At 42.5% G+C, this 17,973-nt stretch overlaps 1 protein-coding gene across 4 annotated transcripts; it reads left to right on the top strand.

Annotated features, from left to right (window-relative positions):
• The first annotated feature begins 4,445 nt into the window (after positions 1–4,445).
• On the top strand, positions 4,446–17,169 carry ABRACL (ABRA C-terminal like). 4 transcript variants are annotated; one of them, XM_077895047.1, is made up of 5 exons: positions 4,446–4,669; positions 5,107–5,231; positions 6,487–6,588; positions 10,860–10,926; positions 16,594–17,169. In XM_077895047.1, exons 4-5 carry the CDS (start codon positions 10,866–10,868, stop codon positions 16,776–16,778), a joined length of 246 nt encoding a protein of 81 aa, XP_077751173.1. In that variant the 5' UTR covers positions 4,446–4,669; positions 5,107–5,231; positions 6,487–6,588; positions 10,860–10,865; the 3' UTR covers positions 16,779–17,169. The 4 variants fall into 4 exon arrangements, with proteins under 4 accessions (XP_077751173.1, XP_077751157.1, XP_077751164.1 ...); XM_077895031.1 differs by lacking the exon at positions 6,487–6,588 and having other exon boundaries at positions 4,452–4,669; XM_077895038.1 differs by lacking the exon at positions 6,487–6,588 and having other exon boundaries at positions 4,452–4,669; positions 5,142–5,231.
• Positions 17,170–17,973: the final 804 nt, after the last annotated feature.

The following is a 17,973-nucleotide window of genomic DNA, read 5'->3' on the forward strand; positions in this document are numbered from 1 at the left end:
TTTATATGAAATGGGATTCAATTATTATTTTCCTTAAGTATATCCAGTGTCCCAGCACCATTTGTTGAAAATACCATTCTTTCCCCATTGAATGGTCTTGACACCCTTATAAAAAGATCAGTTGATCATAAATGAATGAGTTTATTACTGGACTGTAAATTGTATCCCATTTTCTATATGTCTATGGTACCACTTACGCTACCTTCATAGTAAGTTTTACATTACTTACTATAGCTTTGTTAATAAGCTTTAAAATCAAGGTATATGAGTTCTCCAACTTTGTTTTCTTTTTTTTTTCTATTTATTTATTTATTTATTTATTTATTTATTTATTTATTTATTTATTTCCAACTTTGTTTTCAAGATTCTTTTGGCTCTTCTGGATCCCTTTCATTTCTGTATGAATTTTGGGATAAGCTTGTCAAAAAACAGAACTTTAAAAAATGTTTATTTATTTATTCATGAGAGACACAGAGAGAGGCAGAGACATAGGCAGAGGGAGAAGCAGGCTCCATGCAGGGAGCCTGATATGGGACTCCATCCCAGGACTCCAGGATCATGAGCCATAGGCAGACACTCAACCACTGGGACCACCCAGGCGTCCCAAAAGTTAGAATTTTGATAGGGATTGCCTTCAATCTGTAGATCATTTGGGGAAATATTATCATCTTCACAATATTAAGCCTTCCACTCTATGAACACAGGATGTTTTTCCATTTACTTGGATTTAAAAATTTGTTTCTTTCAGCAATATTTTGTACAAGTGTTGTACTTCTTTAGACTTATTCCTAAGTATTTTATTATTTTCCTGTTATTATAAACAGAATTTATTTCTTAATTTCATTTTCAGATGATTCATTGCTAGTATATAGAAATACAACTGATTGGGGCATCTGGGTGCCTCCGTTGGTTTACTGTCTGCCTTTGGCTCAGGTCATGATCTCAGGGTCCTGGGATCAAGCCCATTAATGGAGCCCTGCTCAGTGGGAAGTCTGCTTGTCCCCTCTTCTCCTCTCTCTGCCCCTCCTCCTTCCTCTCCTCCTGACTTGTGTCCTCTCTCTCCATCTCAAATAAGTAAATAAAATCTTTAAAAAAAAAAAAAAAAGGAAAAGTGTCTTTAAAAAAAAAGAAATACAATTGATTTTTATATATTGAACTGGCTCATTATCTCTAATAGTTTTTTTGTGAATTCTTTAGCAGACTTTCTTGTCACATTCCTGATCTTAGGGGACATGCTTTCAGTTTTTCATGATTAAGTATGATGCTATCTATGGGTTTTTGTAGTTGCCCTTCTTATTATTAGGTTGAGGAAATTCCCTTTTTTCCCCTAGTTTATTGAAGGCTTTTACTGTAATACTATAAAAGAACAGTGTTTTATCAAATGCTTTTTTTCATCTACTGAGATAATTATGTGGATTTCCCCTTTATTTTATTAATATATTGCATTACACTGATTATTTTCCATTTGTTGAAGCAATTTTGCATTCCTGGAATAAATTTTGCTTGCTTATGATATATAATCCTTTTCCATTATTTCTTGAGAGCAAAAATTTTACTTTTACTTCTTTGTGTCCCCCAAAGCACTCAAACAGTACTGCAATTGAATCCAAAATTAATGCCAAGACATGCAATCATCATAATAGTACTATCATCTTTAACACTAACATGAGTACAAGGGGATGATAGTTTGAGCTACAATGACAGGTCCAACTGAGAAATCTCACTTTACAGAATAAGATAAAACCTAAAGACCCCTAGCCACAGGGAATTTTAAATTTTCTAATGTCGCTGAATAATCCTTACATTCCTGGAATAGGCCTTGTTTGGTTAATATTCTCTATTCTTTATACTTTTTTAATGTTTTATTAAGAATATAGCCACAAGAAAAGAAAATTAAGTGTCCAGTTTAGTGAATTCTCAAATCAAAACATCTGTTTATCTAGTGACTAGGTCAAGAGGCAGAAGCTAATCACCACCTGCATAGAGCCCCCGTCATGCCCATTTTAGTCACCCCACCACCCACCAAAGATAACCACTATCCTAACTTTTAACACTTCGGATGGGTTTTGCCTGTTTTTAAAGCTTCATATAAAAAGTGTCATCAGGATCATTCCACTCAGCACTGTGTGAGGTTCATCTATATTGTTGCATGTAGTTATTTGTTGTGTCTTTTCCTTGGTGGATAACTTTCTGGCTTATGAATATGCCACAATTTTTAACCATTTGAATATTACTGGGCATTTGGGTAGCTTTAGTTTAGAAATATTATGAACGGTGCTATTGTGACTACATGACTATTTCTGTCATGTTTTTGATGAATGTGCCTTTTCTCTTGGGTGTATACTCAGGATAGAATTACTATCCTCAGGTTTCTTACAAATATTACTTTCTATTCATTATAATGGAGACAATTATGTTTTTAAAATGAATACCTCAATTTGTCATGAACCTTTAAATACAACGCTATAATTTTTCTCATTCTAGGAACATGTAATTTCTTAAGTAAAATTATTAGCATGTATGTCATACTTTATTCTGGAGTTGTCTGTAGCTACACTGACTAATGCAGTAGCCACTGGCCACATAAGGTTATTGAGCACCTGAAATGTGCTATAAGTTTAAAATATACCATAGATTCCAAAGGCTTAGTACAAAACAAAGAAAGTATAATAATATCTCATTGATAAGTTTTATAGGTGGTAATGACAGTATTTTGGATATACTGGGTTAGAACATATTATTAAAATTAATTTCACATTTTTTAATGTGGCTAATAGAAAATTTTAAATTACATAATGTGACTCATGATTATATTTTTATTGGACAGTGCTGGTCTATACTTTGCAATTAAATAAATGGATAAAGATTGTCTTAATATTTCATATACACCTTTCTGAACATTCTTCTTGACAGAGATCATACTGTAGGCTACTTTGTACCCTCCAATCCTGGCACACCATTGCTGGCACATCCTCAATATTTAATAAATACTTCTTAACTGTTTAATAAACTTTATTTTTTGCTTGTAAGTTAAAATTCCACATTGTTTAGCTACATGATGATAATATTCCTAAGAGAACAAGAAAAGATGGCAAAAGTCTGTATAGAAACTGAAAGAGGGTCTGGGTGGCTCAGTGGCTGAACATCTGCCTTCAGCTTAGGTCATGATCCCTGGGTCCTGGGACGGAGTCCTGCATCAGGCTCCCCACAGGGAGCCTGCTTCTCCCTCTGCCTTTATCTCTGCCTCTGTCTGTGTGTCTCTCATGAATAAATAAATAAAATCTTAAAAAAAAAACTGAAAGTGTAGAAATTGGGTATGAAAAATATCTCCAATAAAAAAAATTTTAAAAAGAAAAATATTAAATGGCAAAAAATTTAATATTTTTCATCAAAAAACTTTCTTGAATTGTAATTCTTTATAGATTCACATGAAGTTGTTATGCTTAGTGTAGCATATGTATATAAGCAAAGTATTTTCAAAGACTGAATCCATTTATATATATATTTTATATTAATAGGGACTTTTCTTTCTTTAGGGAATCTGTTTCTTTTTCTGCCCATTGGTAGAGTACAGTGAAACACTAATTACTTAATAGTCGTAGCACACTACGGATTGATTAGTCATTTCACTGAATATTATCCAAGGACCGCAATCACAGCCACAGGCCAACTAGCCAGGTCAGAGAATTGCTAAACATGGTAATTTCTTGAATTATGATTTTGCATTATGTAGACTTTGAAAGATATAAAAGGTAACTTCTCAGCTTTGTTTTAGTGAGAAAAAGATAGGCCTCCAAGGATCTCAGAGTCACTTTACACTTCATCTGACATGGGAAACCTACACTGAATCAGAATCTTTTGGTGGTGAACAGAGACTCATTCAAAGTTGTGCCCAAAGGATAGGTGTTTACTATGAAAGGGAAACCAGAATACAGTTTGCAAAGTGGATGGATCCAGTGAAGCCTTAGAGACCTGGATACTCATATCCCCCTGGGGAGCAGGTGTTTGTTGCTCTTATTCCATCACTGGGTCTCAGCTTCTCTTAGAGTTTGCTTCTACCATTTCTGCCCACACACACCTTCTACTTCATCCCAAGGGTTTTCTGCTTACTCCACTGTTCTGCTTCCTGGAGGCCCATTTTTTCTGCTCCAGCCTCAAGCCCTCTTTCAGCTTTACTCTTTCTATGGATCAGCTCATTTTTTGCTCTTCCCTTTCAATTTTGAAGGGAGAATCTGATTGGCTTACTCAATTATTAGAGTCCCTGTTGGGTAAGGATTGTTTGTTCCAAGTCACCTTCTAGGAGGTAGGCCAGTTTATGGATTGTGTGCTCTTGGGTCACATGATCACCCTTACTCCAATCAGCTATGGGGAGGGTAGTTTTCTTGGTTATTTGTGCAACCTTTGCCTTAGGAATAGTTTGGGTTATTTCAGTTTCCTTTTTAAGGGGATTCTGGGTACAGCAAGCATCTCTCTGTCTCTCTCTCTCTTTGGCGTGCAAGTAAAGAACAGTGAATAAAACAACGGTGACTAAAAGAAAAGGAGTATAAATAGACCGATTGAGCTAGGTAGTTAAATGTAGGAAATACTGAATGAAGAAGAGACGAAAGTTATATTCACTCAGGATCAAGAACTGGCATTGCCCGAGCAAAATTTCTTTGCAAGAGAACAGGTTGAAGAATGCACCCCCCTCCCCCCAAATCGGACTATCCTCCTGCCTTGTTGTAGTTTCCTGGAGACCCCTGCTGCTGGCCTCCAGAACCAAAGTCGTGTTCCTTCAAGAGCCCAGCAGTCATCACATTGGTGGCACTTTATTTCTGACGTTAGGAGAGAGATACTGGCAGGAAATCGATGCCCAGGATCAGATGCGGGTGGGGGGGGGGATGGAGGGGGGATCACTGGCCCCGAGGGGCGCAGGGGAAGGTGGCGGTTATCGCAGTTCGAGTCCGTGTTCCTAGAAGCCTCGGGCGCCCTGCCACCTGTCTGGAGTCGGCCCCTTCCCAGGCGTCTGCTCCGCAGTTTCCTCCCCATAGGCTTGTCCCTGGGAGTGTGGGCGGCCCCTTTCTGGAGCGCTTAAACTCTTACCTCCCACCCCCTCCTCCACACCAGCCTTTCTCTTCTGCATCAGTCACTTCCTTCCTCAGCCTCTTCCTCCTCGGTGTGTTGAAGAAGACGACCCGGCCCGCACCCACGCTGCACCAGCTTTTCCTCGGAAAGTCAGAAGAGGCGGAAAGGTGAGTGGGCCCCCCGGCAAGGTGACGGGCAGGTGTCAAGGATGGATGGGGGGGTCCGGTGGAGGCCCGCGGACGGCGATCGGGAGGTGCGGACGCGCGTGGAGCTCGCACCCGGCGCTGGGCTGAGACCCCGCGCGGGGACCCGAGGGCGCGCCCCCCGCCCCCGCCCCTCCCGCCGCCTCCCGCCGCGGCTCACGTGACATCGCGCGGGCCGGGGCCGGGGCCGGGGCCCGGGAAGCCCGCAGCGCGGCGAGGTTTCCTCCGCGGTGCGGCCGGGCCGCTTTGCGCTTGCAGGGGGCGCGGGGGGCGTTCTGCAGCGCCGCGCGGGCAAGGGCTGGGGCCGAGGGGCGAGGCTCCCCCGGGGACTGCGGATCGCGGCGGGGTGGGGGGTGAGCGCCCCGGGGGGTTTCGGGGAGCCCCGGGCCGGGGCGTCTCGGTGGCCGGGCAGGGGCGCTGGCTTTCGCCGGGGCGCACGGGCGCGGACGGGCGGCGCCGGCGAGACAAAGGCTTCCGGGACGCGCGGCCCTCCCCGGGGCTGCCCCGGAGCCCCCCGCGCCCCGCGCCCCGCGCCCCGCCCCGCGCCCGTGCCGGTGCCGGGGTGGCCGTGGGCGGCCTGCGGGGACGGGGGCTTCGGACCCCTTCCGGGCCAGTCCCAAACTTGGAGCAGGGATGACCAAATATGGAGCGTGTGCGCGCCGCGGGCGGGCAGGAAGGAACCCAAGTCCTCCTTGACCCGGGAGGGCCGCGGGCGGCTAGGCAGGGCTTGCGAGGCTCGGCCGGAAAAGGTGGCCGGCCCCGGGGGGGGGGGGGGTGCCCGGCCCCAGGGGGTGGTGCCCGGCCCCAGGGGGGGTGCCCGGCCTCAGAGGGTGGTGCCCGGCCCCGGGGGGGGGGTGCCCGGCCCCTCGGGGTGGACGTGCAGCTGGCGGCGGCTTCCCGGGCGCCCCACTCCAGCAGGGGTATTCCTCGAGCCTTAGAAAACCTCCTTGTATTGCTTCTAAACTTAAAAACTGGGAGAAGGTCCTTAAGTACATTCTCGAGCGTATACCGAGGGTGGAGCTTTTCGGCCTGCGGCCCAATCCGCCGACAAGCCGCTTTCTTTGTGATTCCCACGCACAAAGCCTAATTAGATTCTGACACAGTTAGAGGACCCGGCTAGCATCTGCCACCGCCTTCCCCTGAGCTCCCACTGAGGATCTCTTTCTTTCACTGGGCTTGCTCTGCTCATGGCCTCTCCCCATTGTTCTTGATCTTGCAGCTTACTCCAGCCCAGCCTTCTGTCCTTACCAAATGTCGGGGGCCTCGAGGATTGTGGAACAACAATGAGTACTCCCCCACTGTGTCCCCGCTAAATAATAAAGAAATGAATCATACCAAATTGTATGTGCTAGCAAGAGTTCCTAAACGTGTTGTTTTCCTACTTGCAGGGGTCTGGGCGGGGAGCTTTTCTGGCTTTGTCAGTGTTCTGCCTTAGTATGTACTCAGCATGTAATATTCCATACAAACACCACTCACTATTATATTTAGCACACTTTGCATAACGACCAGGAAGAAGATGAAGAAGCGGAAGAGAAAAAAACAGAATGATGGTGTAGCAACAGCATTTAATTGTAGGGAGTCCCTCTGAGCCAGTTCTGGAGTAGGTAAAATGGGTTTAAGTAATACATTCTTTGCAAGGTTTCTTAGGATTACATGAATTAACATAGATAAGGAGTCTCGTGTGGAATTAATTATAAAGAAATGCCGGTTGCCTTTCTTTAAATTGGATCTGCATACATCTGCTTAATATGATACAGGTATTCACACTACTTCATAGTGGGATTTCCTCTTTAAGTCTCGTTACTAAAGGAGAGCTAGGTCTGAAGTGTGCTGCTGATTGTGTATGTGTGTGTGTGTGTGTGGGGGGGCAATGTTAAAGAGGTACATGTGTGGGAGAAGTCAGAAAATCTGAGAATTGGAGAGGACTGCAATCCCCTTGCATATTGTCTTCTGCCTCAGGCTAATTTCCTCACTAACTGGCACATCCATACTGCTGCATCAGTGTTACCAGTAACAGCTGCGAGCTTCATTGTTAGACAACAGTTTTGATTATAAGGAAATTTTTTTCTTATATGGCTCTCAAGTCTATTACATCCGTCCATCCTACCCAATAGAGCCGCATGAAACAACACTATTACATAAATACATAAAAGGAGCTTTATTTTATTTTAAAGATTTTATTTACTTATTCATGAGACAGGCAGAGGGAGAAGCAGGCTCCATGCAGGGAGCACAACGTGGGACTCGATCCTGGGTCTCCAGGATCACGCCCCGGGCTGAATTGAAGGCAGGCACTCAACCGCTGAGCCACCTAGGCGTCCCATAAAAGCTTTAATTTTAAGAAATGGTTGCAGGTCTTCTCTAGGCTGACTTTATGGGTCAACATTCTTTAGAGTACAAGTGACAGAAGCTCAATCAAACCAGCACAGGCAAAACCAGGAAAGATTGTTTCATGCAACTGGAAAGTCTGCAGTCCTATATAGGCTCAGTCATTGTAATGTGGCTGGACTTTTCTCAGTGCTAACTTTATTCCTGACGGGCTGTTTTCACGTGGTAACAGTTTACATTAGGGGCTCTAAAGTGATATCTTCAAACCTAGTAGAAGAGTGTGTTTTACTGATCATTCTGGCAAAATTCCTGGGCTGAATCTAATTGTTCAGGACGGGATCACTGACCTTGGGTCCCAAATCAATTATTCTGGCTCTAACCCACTCCTGGAATTTCGAGTGAGGCTCTACTGACATCCTTGGATTTAGAGTAAGGAAGAAAAGACTGGACCCAACCAAAAATTACACTGCTGGAGCAGAATGCAGAATGGGTGCCGAGCAGATAAAGTGACGACTGTCCACCTCACTAACATCTGTAGGGTTTTTCTACCATTGTTTTCATGACGTATCTTTCTGTTGTATCTTCTGATTATATTTTAACTTTTTAGCATCTCTCAAATGATCTCAAACTGAATACAATGTTATAGTTTCACCAACTGGGAAGTTCTCAATATTTGGACACTATAATTTTTGGTATTGATTTTTATGTAGACACATTAACCCAAGATGTTGCATTTTATTGCAATAAACACTTGTTAAATTATAATATCCACACAAATATTGTAGCAGATAGTAGTGGTGCATTTCATTATGAGCTGATAGAAACCCGGGGCACCAATCACTATCACTTAAATCATCCTTGTTTTTAAAAGTTACCAGGAATTAGTTACAATGTGTCTAGATATAACGGTTTCTTCTAAATTATCACTCCTAAGCACACCACTCATACAACCCTACTTTTTAGTTCCTTATTTGATTTGAAAATAGACTGAATTGATGCATGTTCTGCCAATTGCTCATACTTTCTGACTCTCATGTTGTGCTTTTGGTGAGTTATTGCCTTTGTAGGGAAACTTTTCAGGGGTGCCTGGCTCAGGTCATGATCCCGGCGGCTGGGGGTGGGGGTGGGGTGGGGGAGTGGGGGCTGGGATGGAGCCCCATGATGGGCTCCCTGCTCAGCGGGGAGTCTGCTTCTCCCTCTCCTCCCTGCTTGTGCCCTCTCTCGCTATCTCTGTCTTTCTCTCTCAAGTAAGTAAATAAAATCTTAAAAAAAATAATGTAAAAAGGAAACTCTTTACTGCCCTTACTTCTTTGACCCTTGATGGTTGGAGTTCTCTCCCCCACATCCACCTCCTCTTTCCCTATTTCTTGCTCTCTTCTCCCTTTTTGAAGGTGTTTGCTATGCCTCTTTACCTCCCTTTTCTGTCTCCGGATAGATATTGGTCGTTTCCTGCATCGAGAGTCTTTTCCAGGGACGCCTGGGTGGCTCCACGGTTGAGCGTCTGCCTTTGGCTCAGGCCGTGATCCTGGAGATCCGAGGTTGAGTCCCACGTCGGGCTCCCTGCATGGAGCCTGCTTCTCCCTCTGCTTGTGTCTCTGCCTCTCTCTCTGTGTCTCTCATGAATAAATAAATAAAATCTTAAAAAAAAAAAAAAGCCGAGAAACATAATTCCAGGGAAGTGGAATGGAGAGGGTGCCCAATGCTGTGGGGGAGCGCTCCTCCACCAGGGCTTCGGGGAAGGCTTCCTGGAGGAAGTCTCCTCTAAGCTGGGGCTGGATGTGTGGGAGTTAGCGGCAAGAAAGAGGAATAGCAGTAGTCCGGGTAGAGACACAGTATGTGTGAAGGTTGGAGGTGAGAGAGCCAGACAATTTGAGGAATAGAAAGAAGCTCCATGTAGCTGCAGCCCAGGGTTGGGGGGCTAGGGTGGAGGAGGCTATGATGGTGTGAAGCCCCCGGCGGGAGACCACCTAGTGAACCGAGGTGGGTCTCTCAGCTGCTCTTAGTCCTGGACTCCTCCTTATCTGAGACGAATGATGCTCACCACCAACTCTCCACTGCAGTCGGGCTGTACTGGACACTGCCCCGGGAAGGCCACGGCGCCCCGCAGGTGACCCAGAGTCATCATCACCCTGTCCTGACAGTATTAAAGCTGCCCTGTATTGATCTGCTTTCTGCACTAGACCGCAGGCTCCGGAAGGGTTGGAAGTGTGTTCCTTTATCTCGGGAACTCCAGCTTCTATCTTAGGGCTTGCCTCAAATGTGCTATGCGCTTCCTCCTTTGCTTCTGGGCTTTTGCATGCACTCTTCCCCACTCATAGGGCTCCCTTTGCCAACTGTCTACCTGGCCCACATCTCTTCAGTGACCTCCACAAAGTCTTCCGCGGCTTCCACCTTTGTCAGATGAATGGATAAAGAAGATTTGTATACACACACACACACACACACACACACACACACACACACACTGGAATATTCCTCAGCCATCAGAAAGGGTAAATACCTCCCATTTACTTCAATGTGGATGGAACTGGAGGGTATTATGCTGAATGAAATAAGTCAGTCGGAGAAAGACAATTATATGGTTTCACTCATGTGGAATATAATAGTACAGAGGATCATAAAGGAAGGAGGGGAAACCGAGTGGGGAAAAATTAGAGAGGAAGACAAACCATGAGAGACTCCTAACTCTGGGAAGTAAACAATGGCTTACACAAAGGGAGGTGGGGGGAGGGGGAATGGGGTAACTGGGTGATGGGCATTGAAGAAGGCACATGATAAGATGAACACTGGGTGTTATACTGCATGTTGGCAAATGAAATTAAAAAAATAATGATGAAACTAAGCTAAAACATCTGATCAATTAAAAAATAGAGTGAAAAAAAAAAAAAACACTGTCGCATTGCTATTACTCATTGCAGGTCTTTCTCTGCTTCTTCCCTGAGGGCAGGTCCTGTGTCACCTTTGTGGTTTTGGTGCAGAGCACCATGAGGATGGGGTTAGAGTTTTATAGTGGGTGCTGCATTCTTGCCAATATCCTGTGTAGAATAAGAGTGGGGTCAGCACAAAGGGGCAATGATGAAGATAGAGGAGAAATGGAAGTCCGGTGTCATGCAGGTTACACAAGTATTTTTAGGAAGCGGAACATGGTAAATTAACAGTGACAATTGAAACATGGGAAAAAAAAAAGATGACCCTTGGATTTGGCAAGATGTGCTTAATAGGATATAGAAATGGTAATAATATAGGCATTCTTTTCTCTCTCAGGCAGCAATGAATGTGGATCACGAAGTTAATCTTTTAGTGGAGGAAATCCATCGTCTAGGTTCAAAAAGTAAGTATTATAATAAGGTCATAGTATTCTGAATTTATCTCAGAGCAGGTAGGACCAACTTTTTTGGTAACCTAGGACTTCAGGACATAGTTATAGCAGCTCTGCCCTCAGCCATGGAGTGGTTTCTGGAGACAAAGCCTTTGGGATATTGTGAATTTGATGCAAAGAAAATTGCTGTGTTTCTTTAATCTGGCTGCATTGAAATCTGGTGATTGAATTGTATTCATATTTTTATTTGTCACACTATTAAAATTAATTTGTTTTATCTTGACACCATCTTACAAACTTCTAAATGACTAGGGACTCGAATTAAAATTACACCATATTGTCTCTATTTTCTCCGAATTCTTGAGTTTTGTCAGGTATTTATGTACATGTAACTAAAAGAAACCATATCCTTTACACAGTTGGTTTTTTTAAAAGATTTATTTATTTTAGAGAGAGACAGAGAGAGAATGGAAAAGCTGAGGGAGGGGCAGAGGGAGAAGGAGAAGGAGAGAATCTCAAGCAGATTCCCTGCTGAGCTCAGCCCTGGACTCAGGGCTCTGTCTGCTTTTAAATAACAAATCACTTGAAATAAGACATAGTTGGAAAATGCCATTGAGCTGTTAGTATATCAAATGTCCCTTGTACTAGTTCTCCACTGTTGTTCTGAATCTTCTTTTCTTCTCTCTCTCTTTTTTTTTTTTTTTTTAAGATTTTATTTATTTATTTGAGAGAGAGCGCACAAGCACAAGCAGGGGTGGGGAGGCAGAGGGAGAAGTAGACTCCCCACTGAGCAGGGAGCCCGAGGCAGGGCTCAATCCCAGGACCTCAGGATCATGACCCAAGCCAAAGGCAGATGCCCAAGCAACTGAGCCACCTAGGCACCCCATAAATCTTATTTTCAATAGTGATTGCTCTACCTGAGTTCCTCATTTCTACCTTTCCAATTTCTTTGGAGTTCTGTGAGGTCCTGTTGCTCTTGGGAGTAGTACTATTTAGATTGTTAAAGATATTAAGGATGTATTTTAAATAACTTGGGGATTTTCTTCTCAGATCTGTCTCCATGTTTAGCCTAGTGTTTATTGGTTGGATTCAATTGCATTTACATTTCTGACCTCTACCCTAGAACAGTTATTATTCTACTAAGGGAAATTGAATCTGCACTTCAAAATTAGCAGCTTTACAAATTAGAAGACCATAAGGTAATTATCATAATTTCTGTAAGGATGAAGCATTTTGAACTTTGCAGCTTCACCAGGCCTCCTTCACTTATCTATTCCTGGAAATAATTTACTTCCTGAGTTGGAAAGTGTCTATGGAGATATGTTATCTATGGACAGGTTATGGTTAATTATGTAAGTTGTGTCAGGGATAATTTTGACTAAATTATGATTTAGGCTAATCCTTTTTAGACTAATCTAAATATGATGTTTTAGGTGAAGCTTGTATTGATGAATTTAGTTTTATCTACTTCTTTTATTTTTTTTTATTTTTATTTATTTATTTTTTAAAGATTTTATTTATTTATTCATGATAGTCACACACACACACACAGAGAGAGAGAGAGAGAGAGAGAGAGAGAGAGGCAGAGACACAGGCAGAGGGAGAAGCAGGCTCCATATAGGGAGCCTGACGTGGGATTCGATCCCGGGTCTCCAGGATCGCGCCCTGGGCCAAAGGCAGGCGCCAAACCGCTGCGCCACCCAGGGATCCCTACTTCTTTTATTTTTGTCTTCAAATTTTTACTTAAAGTCTCGTTAGTTAACATATTTATCTATTTCTTTTAAAATTAAATTCTTTAAAGTCTCATTTTTCATCCAGTGGAAAAAAAATTAAGTGGATAAAGATTATTTGGAGATTTAAATTCTTTCATTCAACAAGTATTTCTTGAGTGCCGTCTTTGTGCTTAAATGCTAGACATGTGAAAATAAACAAAATTCCATCTCAGCCTCTGTGGCCCTTTTTAGGTAGCAGGAAGACAGACAAATGGACTGGAGGTGTGGATCGGGAAGTGGTTATTTGCATATGCTCTGGAGTCAGACTCTCTTAAGAGTGAATCCCAGCTACCCTACAACTTACTGTGTGACCCTGGACACATTACTAAACATTTTTATGCCTTGGTTTCCTTATTTGGAAATAATATTCTATTTCAATGATTCAAAGACATTTTTCCCTAAACTTTAAAATCTCTAAAATAAGAATGCATTTTTTTTTTTAAGATTTTACTTATTTATTCATGAGACACACAGAGAAAGGCAGAGACATAGGCAGAGGGAGAAGCAGACTCCCTGAAGGGAGCCTGTTGTTGGACTAAATCCCAGAACCCCAGGATCACGACCTGAGCCAAAGGCAGACGCTCAACCACTGAGCCACCCAGGTGCCCCAAGAATGCATCTTACCATACATGTTATGCTATAGTTAAATTGGCAGTTTAATTGGAATATAAAATAATGGTGGTTCTTGCAATGAATTGTGCCTTACCTTCCATGAAATAGGGATTAAGGGAGTTTTAATTACTACAAAATGCATTGAACATTTCTAGGAGCATAGCAAATATTCAACAAATATTAGCTATTATTACTAAATTGATGGTGAGTACTTTGATATATACCTAATTTTATAAGAAGTGATTAACTCAACTGAGGGAATCACAGAGGACTTCTCAGAAAACGTCCCATTTGAGCCCATTCTTGAAGAAAAAGAATTAACTAGAAAAAGGGATCTAGGATGCTGGGCAAATGGCTAAACATGGGCAAAACTGCCAGGGCAGGATCTCTCATTTTACTTTAGGTAAGAACAAGTCATTGATTATTGACTGGATCAAAGGTACATATAACAATATGGCAGGAGACTAGGTGAGAGAGGAGTGCAAAAGCCAGAGGATGAAGGGTCTTATCTCTGACGCCATGGGCATCCCTATTAGAAGGTGGTAGGGAGCCACTGAAAGATTAAAGTAGAAGAGAATCAATCAGTCAGGGGTGCCTGGCTGGCTTAGTCCATGGAGCATGTGACTCTTGATCTCAGAGTCATGGGTTCAAATCCCACCTTGGGGGTAGAGTTTACCTAAAATATATATATATAATATATATATATATATATAATCAGAACACCTGGGTGGCTCAGCGGTTAAGCGTCTGCCTTTGGCCCAGGGCATGATCCTGTGGTCCCGGGATCGAGCCCCGCATTGGGTTCCTGCATGGAGCCTGCTTCTCCCTCTGCCTGTGTCTCTGCTTCTCTGTGTCTCTCATGAATTAATAAATAAAATTTTAAAAAAATAAAAAGATTATCAATCAGATTTGTATCTTTAAAGTTTCTGTCACGGATTTTATTTTGCACCAATATGGAGGACATACCAGGGACAAAATGCCGAAAGGGAGGCTGGTGAGGAGTCATGCAGTGATCTGCATGAGGATCAATTCCAGCCTGAACCAAAACATTGATTGTGCATGGAGAAGAGGGGAGAGCAACAGAAGATACAAAGGAAGTAGAATCACTTGTGAGAGTGAGGAATCAGTGGGCAGAACTCCAAGATTTCTGCCTTTGGCACCTTTAAAAAGTGAAACCTGGGGGTACCAGGGTGACTCAGTCACTTGACATCCGACTCTGGTTCAGCTCAGGTCATGATCTCATGGGTAGTAGGATGCAGCCCAGAGTCGGGCTTCGCACTCCGGGGAATCTTCTTGAGATTCGCTCCCTCTGCCCCTCCCCTCACTCTCTGTCTCTCAAATAAAAATAAATAAGTCTTAAAAAAAAAAAAAAAGCTCCATGTTACACCCTCCCTAAAAGCCAGCACTGGGGTTGCCTCCTTCAGGAAGTCTTCCTTTCCCATTCTAGTCCATTCGAGGCATCTTGCCCTTCTCCAAAGTGTAGGATATACTTGGCTACATGCTGGACATCCAGTCACACACTGCTTTGTACTGTTGCTTTACTTATTATGTGCAAATGTCTTATTTCCTTGTGGGAACTGAAGCCGTTTCTTTGAAAGCTAGAAAGTGCTAGAACATGATTGTGTATTTCCTTCTCTTACCTCCAGTGGCCACCACCATGCTGCATTTACAGTAGGAATGTGCTAAGCGTCAGGTTAGAAATTCTAGCACTGGAGCTCGGGAACTCAAGAACCCTTGGCCAAAGGACTAGTCTCCCTCACTGTGATGACCGTGTTCTTGACAGCAGGCACGGCTAGTGGGGCAGTGCTGAAGGAAGGGAGTCAGAAGTTTAGCCAGGGAGATCAAAGGAATCAACCAGCAATGGGGGGGGGGGGGGTGTTTCATATTACTCTTATCTCCAAGTTACCAGTTGATTGATTTTTAATCAAAGGTCCATCTTTCACTTACCTTATTTATAAAAAAAAAAAGACTTAATTTTTTTAGAGCAGTTTTAGAATACAGTAAAATTGGGAGAAAAGTACAAAGATTTCCCGTATACTTGCTATCTCCACACATGCATAGCTTCCCTCATTACTAACCCCCCTGCCCCAGCAGAATTGCACAGTTACAATTGATCATCTACATGGACACATCATCAGCCACCATTCATAGTTTTACTCTATGGTTCACTGTTGGTGGTATAATGTCCTATAGTTGGAATCATATGGCACATAGCCCTTTTTAGATGGCCTTCTTTGTCTTAGTAAAGTAAAATATATTTAGGGTTCCACCATGTCTTTTCGTCGCTTCGTGGTTCATTTCTTTTTAGGGTTTACCTTAATTTTTAACATCTAGTAAAAACTGGTCTCTAAATGATAATCTAGGGATCTGGTAAATACAGATTTCTTCATTTTTAAGGTCACCAGTCCCTGCCTGGGGCTCTGAGTCTGTTTAGAACACACTTAGAGAAACACTGCTCCTGACCCAAACTTTCTCTTCTATTTGTTATTTTTTATTGATTCAACAACATGACAATTAAAAAATCAAAATGTAGGGGCGCCTGGGTGGTTCAGTTGATTAAGAGTCTGACTGTTGGTTTCAGCTCAGGTCATGGTCTCAGGGTCCTGGGATGGTGCCCTGTCTCAGGCTTCCTGCTACTGGGGAGTCTGCTCAAGGATTCTCTCTCTCCTTTTCCCTCTCCCTGCACTCATACATGTGCACTGTATGTGCACGCATCCCCCCTCTCTCTCAAATAAATATACATCTTTTTTTTTTAGAGATTTATTTATTTATTTATGATAGACATGGGGGGGGGGCAGAGACAGGAGGAGGGAGAAGCAGGCTCCATGCCAGGAGCCCGACGTGGGACTCGATCCCGGGACTCCAGGATCGTGCCCTGGGCCAAAGGCAGGCGCTAAACCGCTGAGCCACCGAGGGATCCCCAAATAAATAAATAAATCTTTAAAAAAAATCAAAATGTAGAGAGAGGGGACATATTAGTAACATTGTAACACATTCACTTTTTGTAAATGGGTTTTGGTTCCCCTCTAGTCTTTGCTCAGATGATCCTAAGGCTAGGGTTTTGGTTCCCTTCTAGTCTTTGCTCAGATGATCCTAAGGCTACAATAAAACACATTGTATTTATTTTGTCAGTCTTTGGGTCTGGCAAGAGATGACATTGAATTTATGAGTGTGAACTGTTTGTCATCTTGGCTAACCCATAGTTAGATGTTTTTTTAAAGATTACATAAATCTTCCAAATATGGGGCAAGAAACGGACTTTGCATTTGACTAACATTGTATTTTCTTAACTTAGATGCTGATGGGAAGTTAAGCGTGAAATTTGGGGTCCTCTTCCGAGATGACAAGTGTGCCAACCTCTTTGAAGCATTGGTGGGAACTCTCAAAGCTGCAAAACGAAGGAAGATTGTTACGTACACAGGAGAGTTGCTTTTGCAAGGTGTTCATGATGATGTGGACATTATATTGCTGCAAGATTAATGTGGTTTACCTTTGTTTATTATTATTTTTTGTTTCTGGTCAACTGGAATATTAAGTCAAAGGACAAACATGAGCATACTTAATGTATTTTTATAGAACTTTGTAAACAAAAGGAGACTCTTATTTTAAAAGTCTGTCCCTTTTTATACCTTGAAAGAGAACTTATGAATTACACTGTAAAATAAACAAAACCTATTATTTTTCTCAGGAATCTGACTGGAAAAATGTAGGCATGGAGGCTTTTTTGGTGAGGGTGCAAGAGTGTTCATAAATAATTCTTAGACAATCTTTACAGATAGTTGACATTCCATAAAAGAGGCCAAACTGAAGACCAGCTCCCACAAGCAATATTATAATGTTTATGTAATAAAAACAGGTAACTATGTCACAATTGTCTTATTGCCTTATTTTTTTCATTTAAGATTTATGTGCCTCTCAGAAGTCTTTGCATCAAGATTAAGTAACTGCAATAAAAGTTATCATAATCTGAAGAAAATTTCCTTAAAACTACAGAATTTTAAAAGTAGGGATATGTCATGATTGGGCCCTATAGAAAACATTGGCTTTGGTACTTACCGCTGAGTTAGGGGATGTGCCAATGCCAAAAGAAATGAAACCTAAGATTTCACTATCTAATTGGATTAGTTAGGTCCACCTGAAATAATATAGAAATGTCTATAAATGCATGTTTCAGCCTATGGTACGGAATTGAAAATGATACAGAATTTCAAGAAGGATAAAATCCATGAAAACCATGATAGTTGGAAAAAGTATCATAGAAGAGTTAGAATTTGCATGATTGGAACTGATTATCCAGCAAGGAAAAAGAAGAGATGGACAAGGGTGATGACTCAGGCAAGGTAAGGCAGGGGTACATGATAAGCAAGGCTTGCTCTTATGAAAGCTTGGATGTCAGATTGAGTGGAATGTTGGGAGAAAGGTGATTCAGATTGTATAAATAAGGTTGAACCTGGGAAACTAGGGAAACAACAGAAATTGGAGCAGAGAAGTTACATGATGATAATGATGCTTCATGAAGGTAGCTCTGGCACTGATAACCAGGGCGGATTGTAGAGAGCAAAGATGCAGTAAGACACCAGCTAAAACATTGCTCAAGAATCCATGGGGGCGATGATAATGGAAAAGCAGAGGAAGAATGGACTCCAAGCACACTTTGAAAGAAGATAAAACTCTC

The sequence above is a fragment of the Canis aureus genome, chromosome 1 (genome assembly GCF_053574225.1).
Source record: "Canis aureus isolate CA01 chromosome 1, VMU_Caureus_v.1.0, whole genome shotgun sequence".
In the NCBI taxonomy this organism is placed as follows: domain Eukaryota; kingdom Metazoa; phylum Chordata; class Mammalia; order Carnivora; family Canidae; genus Canis; species Canis aureus.

Excerpts from the sequence above, each read along its gene's own strand:
- ABRACL (XM_077895047.1), top strand. The coding sequence starts at position 10,866 with ATGAATGTGGATCACGAAGTTAATCTTTTAGTGGAGGAAATCCATCGT. Across the intron at positions 10,927-16,593 it reads CCATCGTCTAGGTTCAAAAA|ATGCTGATGGGAAGTTAAGC; the intron begins GTAAGTATTATA and ends TTCTTAACTTAG.